Source organism: Pygoscelis adeliae, unplaced genomic scaffold (genome assembly GCF_000699105.1).
Source record: "Pygoscelis adeliae isolate BGI_AS28 unplaced genomic scaffold, ASM69910v1 Scaffold27, whole genome shotgun sequence".
Lineage (NCBI taxonomy): Eukaryota > Metazoa > Chordata > Aves > Sphenisciformes > Spheniscidae > Pygoscelis > Pygoscelis adeliae.
Genome location: NW_008825410.1, coordinates 997,007 through 1,002,977, shown reverse-complemented (window position 1 = coordinate 1,002,977; position 5,971 = coordinate 997,007). Strand labels below are relative to the sequence as shown.

The 5,971-nt window shown below is 43.9% G+C and overlaps 1 protein-coding gene across 1 annotated transcript in view; it reads left to right on the top strand.

Moving 5' to 3' along the window:
- Nucleotides 1-472: 472 nt before the first annotated feature.
- The window catches only part of ASB4 (ankyrin repeat and SOCS box containing 4), a 15,300-nt gene continuing 9,801 nt past the window's right edge, over nt 473-5,971 (top strand). Inside the window, exons 1-2 of the mRNA XM_009330503.1 lie at nt 473-768; nt 3,818-4,117. Of these exons, the coding sequence (XP_009328778.1) occupies nt 555-768; nt 3,818-4,117 (514 nt within the window). The 5' untranslated portion in view covers nt 473-554. The remainder of the gene's footprint in view (nt 769-3,817; nt 4,118-5,971) is intronic.

The following is a 5,971-nucleotide window of genomic DNA, read 5'->3' as shown; positions in this document are numbered from 1 at the left end:
TGCTGTCCTGGGGAAGAGTGAGCTACCTCCCACAGAAAGAGTACCTTGGGGATTTTTTTTTTTTTCCTGAAATGCACTAATTACAAGACATCTGCAGACAGAGCATCACATCCCATTGCAGTCAATAAATCAGCAATGGTAACAATTAAAGGAAATGTGAGTGCTTCTCCAGCTGAGAAACAACACCCGGGACTAGTGTCTTTTAATGTAAGCGTATGGCAGGAGCAGAGGGTAACCATGTGGTTAATGAAGCTTAATGTGTATAAAGCCCATGGAGATAACTCTTATTTTGGTGTTATTGCTAGTGTGTCATGGAGATAACTCTTATTTTGGTGTTATTGCTAGCGTGTCTGTCCTCGCTTTCATAAAAAGAGTGTGGTGATATCGAAGAGTGGCATTTCGATGCCTGAAATGCTCCTCATATAAATAGAACAAGCAGATCAGCATGACCAAGTGATAAAATTACCTTCTGGTCTTCAGGAACTTCAGCATGCAACTGTGCTACAGGGACCTCAGTGTACCCCTCTTCACAGCACAAACAAATACGTTTGGAAATGGATCTGGAGGAGTCATACAAAGAGGGAGAGAATACGGAGGGGAAAATTACTCGAGCTGCAGATGCAAAATTGGTGAAAAAGGCTTTTCTTGAAGCCCTGAAGTCCAATGACTTTGAAACACTGGAAAAGCTCTTGAGCCAAAAGAAAATAGACGTGGACACCGTGTTTGAAGCGGAAGATGAAAACCTGATTCTGGCATCCTACAAACAAGGTAAATGTGGCAGCATTCACCAGCCAGGAAGCAGATGGGTATGAGTGATTTTCAAGAAACTGTGGCCTTTTGGCTCTTCTGAAGCTGCAGCATAAATTGATTCATAGGCAGTAACATCTCAGCAGGTTCATATGGCCTCGGTCACCGCAGTAGGGGAGCTTATCAACTCTACCTGCTGGGCTTGGTGGAGGGCAGGCCAGAGACCATCCTGAGCCTCCGTGCCACTGAGGCAGTTGCTGCAGCTTCAGGGGAGTCCAGAAAGAGGAGTCCTTTGCTGTTTCCTCGTGGAGAACGTGGGTGCAAAGCCCAGAATAGACACGTGCAGGCTAGGTGTGGTATATACATTTCTTGCATGTACCCAGCCACATATACAGACCGCTTAGAAACATAAAACATTAAATCTCTTCCATTTTCAGTTTACAGTAGTAGTAGTAGAGGGAATTCTCCCTAGCTCAGAAGAGCTAAGGAAATCCTGTGGACCTTGGATGTTGCTGGATGGGAGGAGATTTATTTTTCAAACTGACAGAAAGTGAGGATGTGCTAGTTTTGATAAACAGAAAAATCATCTGGAAAAACATGCCAGAAAAGACATCTATTTTGGAGTGTAGAAAACCCAAACCAGTTCTCAGACAGACACTGGTTGAGTTTCCAAAAACTTAAAACTTAAAGCAATAAACCAAGTTTGCTCTCTGCTAAAACCAACATACTTCATGACCTGCTTGATAACAGACTCTTTGTGTGTCTCTAGAAAACAGTCATGATCAGCCTTTGCCAGAAGTTAATCATATTCTGGTGGAGATAACCACCTCCAGTCTCAGCAGCACAGCAAATGCACTTTCTTTTCTATGGCATAAAGAAGGGACAATATCCCACCTCTTCTCCTTTTCTGTGATCACCTCTTACTTAATGATTGGCTCCTGTTCTTTTATTTCATTAGGGTGGGGATGATGCAGTCATGCCGTACTTCCCCTGGGGACCATGTCCGAACTAACCCGCAGAGTGATGAATAACTTTTCTTCTGTCCTCAGCAGGCTGAGATGCATTCTGGTTGTGGTTTGAGACTACAGGATTAATACATAGATTTTTAACTGTAGATCATTTGACTGCAAGCGTTAACCTGTCTCTTTTGGAGAAGTCTCTCCTTTCTCCGAAAGGTGGAGAGGTAAATGTGGCCTATGGACTAAATCACAGCAGTGTATTCACTTTTTTTATCTGAAAGGCAGAAGGCACTCTATCAACTCTTGTGCAAATCACACTTTTATTCTGAATCCCAGATAACCATGATTTGGGAGGGGGATTTCTTTGAGAAATTTCTCTGCTATATGCATAGACTCTGGGATATAGCCCACCTACTTTGTGCCTGGTTTGGGGGCATATGATGAGAAGGTTGTCTTACCGTAGCTGCCAACGTAACCTGGATTACGGGTTGGCAGTCAGCGGGTTGAGAGAGGGTTGAGCGGCTGCAGGGGAACCTGTCACCCCGTGTGGGCACTCAGGTGCCTCAGGGCTGCCTGCTGTTGCCATTCATGGCGTGGGTTCCTTGGGGACTGGGTTTGGTAGTCCCCAAAATTTAGTCCTAGAGTGGCTGCTGCGGCCTGTAGACAGTTTCTCACCCCTAACATCACACGCTGGCACTAATAAATGCTTATATTGGTCAGGAAAAAGTCACTGCAGCCATGCCAGAGCAGGAGGTGCAGTTGCTGTCATGACTGTCCATTTTATAACTATAACCTTTTGGTGGAAATCTAGCATTTTTCAGAGGCGTACAAGAACTGCATTACTGGCATCTACCTCAGAATACACTTGCAATTTAACTAGGAAGGAAGAAGAACGTTAATCCAAGTTTCTCCCTGCCACCAGCACTTTGTTTCTATCTACCTCTTTCCTCCCTCTCCATCTTCTTTCCGTCTAATACAACACACATGAAAACTATAAAACCTGTATCTATATGACATTAAGGTTGATAAACTATATATAACTAGAGATTCAGAAATGAAGGTCTGAATTAATTTGACCTTGTTAAACATCTTTAGTATTTTTTGCTGTGTCTTTTACATGATAACAGTATTCAACCAGGCAGTCGTCCAAGGAGAAATAGATAAATGAAGCCCAGAAAATTTTACAGGTACATTCTAGCTACAATGCAGCTACTGTAGCTAAAAAAAAAAAGAGAAAAGAAAAAGTTTTAGACTTCTCCTGCCCTTCTGCACATTATTATTGTGTTTTACTTTTTTAAAACAAATTATTATAGTAATCACTTCTGAGACTGTCTCTGTGCAGTCATTAAGCATGTAGTCCTATTTTGGGAACAAATATTTAAGTGTTATTTGGTCTTACACCTGTTTGTAAGTAAAAAAAAAAATCATTGTGAAATTTGCAGAGAAAAATCCAAACATTTTGGAGCCAAATTTCATGCTAAAGTGTCACTGCTTCTATTTGGCTCTTCAACCTCATTTACATCAGCATCCAAACTCCTCACTCCATGCTCCTCAGGGACAGCAGTTGGCAGGAGGTCTGATACAGCTGCAGCCACATTGCTAAGGGTCATCTATGTGCACTGCATCACTGGAAGCCTGAATCCAGCTCCTGACATGCAAGATCCTGCAATCTCCCACGCAGAAACAGCAGGATGAGATATCTGTTGAGTCACTGGCCTAAGTAAATGCTGGCTTCTCGTTCCAGCGCTACCTTTGTTCAGCTATTGGCAGGCTGAAGATCCCATTTCCCCCATATGTTTTCAAATGCTCTAAGCGTATTTTTTTAATTGAGTCTACACAGGTCACAAGAAAAACAAAAGCTGCCTTCAGAGTACATCTACATGGGAATTATCTCTCCAAAAGGCAGGCTATTCAGCACACATAGTAAAAGTGCTTAATGAAAATGAAGTTATGCTTGAGAGAACTTCGTGTGCATTAAACTGTAACTAGTGAAATTACAGTAAATTAAAGCAAAACTCCAACCCTTCCTTCCCCCTCAATTATTCTCAGTAGGTGCACAGTCCAAAGAACAGTCTTTGCCAAGGTTGGTAACACATTTTCACTTTGTACAGGGTACTGGCTGCCTAGCTACAAATTAAAAATATCCTGGGCAACTGGTCTTCATCTAGCTGTCATGTATGGACATCTGGAGAGTCTTTCGGTCCTGCTCAACCACAAAGCTACAATCAACTGCCGGCCCAATGGAAAAGCTGCAATCCACATAGCGTGTGAAATGGCAAATGTTGAGTGTCTCAAGATCCTTTGCAACCATGGAGCTAAGCTGAACTGCTTTTCAATGAGTGGGCAGGCGCCCTTGCACTTCTGTACAACTCAAACCTCCATGCCTTGTGCCCAGCAACTGGTTTGGAGAGGTAAGATAAAGCTCTGGAGGGTCTCTCGTGGCATGCCCAGAGATGGTGGGCATGGTCTGTGGTTTCTCTTCAGAGGCAATTTGTCAAAGTGCATGCGTATTTATCCCTTCCATCCACAGCTGACTCACGCCTTCATCTCAGACTCCTTTTCCCCATCTCTTTGGTCAGAGGAAGCTTCTCTCATTCTGATTCCTCACCCCATCTGTCCTTCCCTCTCCCTGGCCACCTGCCCTTACACCAGGGTTGTTTCCCATTTCAGTGCCTCCAGCCTGCTGCCCGGTCAGTCCCTCAGCAGAAGGGCTCCTCTGAATCAGGGAGGTTCTATTTCTCTATTTTTTCCCTACCTTCTTTATCTAGGTTTACTATTGACATGTTTTCACATGAAAGTGCACCCCTTTTCTCTTCTTTCTTGTTCAAATTTCCTTGATCTCAGTAAAATTCTTCCAACCACTTGTTTTTTGAGACCTGGCCTTGAAAAACTGGATGCAGTTTTTCATACCATCTCTTGATTTGTCAGCAGCCAAACTCGTGCATCTCTGTAGGGATTGGGGGGAAAAAGGGCTATTGATGTAAGATTTTTGTTTTCCCAAAGTAAAGTACATTATGCTGCTGGTCATCTGTAACAAATGGAGCTATGAATAGATGAAATTCCTGGATAAATATATTGGTGTCACACCCCGTTTCCTTAACACAAGGATGCTGACTCAGGACACTGTAAAAGACAGACATAAAAGGTACAGCAAAGTCAGGCAGTTCAAGTCCTAAGTTACAGACAGATTCCCCTATTTATCACATTGTGCCATGGCAAATACAAATGCTTTCGGGTTTTTTTGCTACAACAAATGTGTTGTTATTGAAAGCTTTTCCTGAGATGCAGAGCCCAAGTATGCTTTGTGGCCAAGGCAATCTGCAGTCCCGAATGAATAACCACATCGCTTTTCTTCCGCTGGAAAGATACATATTATTTTGTTTGGTAGAAAGGAAAATAAATGCTGCCAGTTGTATCCTGCCCAAAGCAAACAGTCCTGACAGCAGGAGTTGCATTTGCTACCATGGAGAAGCTTAAAAGTCGAATGTAGTCTTATAAAATGTAGGATAGGATGAAGGCAAATGAAAGGATGTATTCTGTAGGCTCTCTCCACCCACCCATCAGCAACAGAATAATAATACTTTACAAGCCACCCTTCAATCCCAAAGCACTCGGCAAGCTCAAATCTCCATATGAGCTAAATATCGAGACGCCAAACAAAATGGGAAAGGTCTGGAGCAAAATGTGGCAGGTGTGCACATATACATCGCAGCACCACGCAACAGCCGAAGCCAGGGTTTTGGTTAACGTCCCTGCACCAAGGTTTCCAAGACGCATCTCCCACCCTGCCATCTCCACTCAGTGGTGTCACACTGGGTCAATTCGGGTAAATGCTTCTGGTCTGGGCAACTTGCCAGCCAAGCAAAACTGATCCCATGTTCATTTACCACCTCCAAACTTAGATTGCCGATAGTCTTATGGACATCTAACATGGCTAACACTCAATACAGCTTAATGGCATTAGCACTCAGGTTTTCCAGCCCAGAGGTGATTTCTGACTCCTCTTTCTCCCTCCCTGTCCTTACATCTCAGTCTTAGTGCAAGTTTGGCTACGTAAGGGCTTTCGTGAGCCTGGGGAGAAAAGCGGTGGCCACAGAGCGTGCACTTGCTCTTGCACGAGTACTTTATTGACAGTTTGCCAAGGCTCCAGGTTCAAGGAGTCCTTGTCTAGGCAGCTGCGGTCGTCTACATCAGCACCCTCCATCTCTGGAAGAAGCCCCTCGCCCCTCCGGCCTGCTGGCCCCGCTGCAGAACCGTTTTACGGT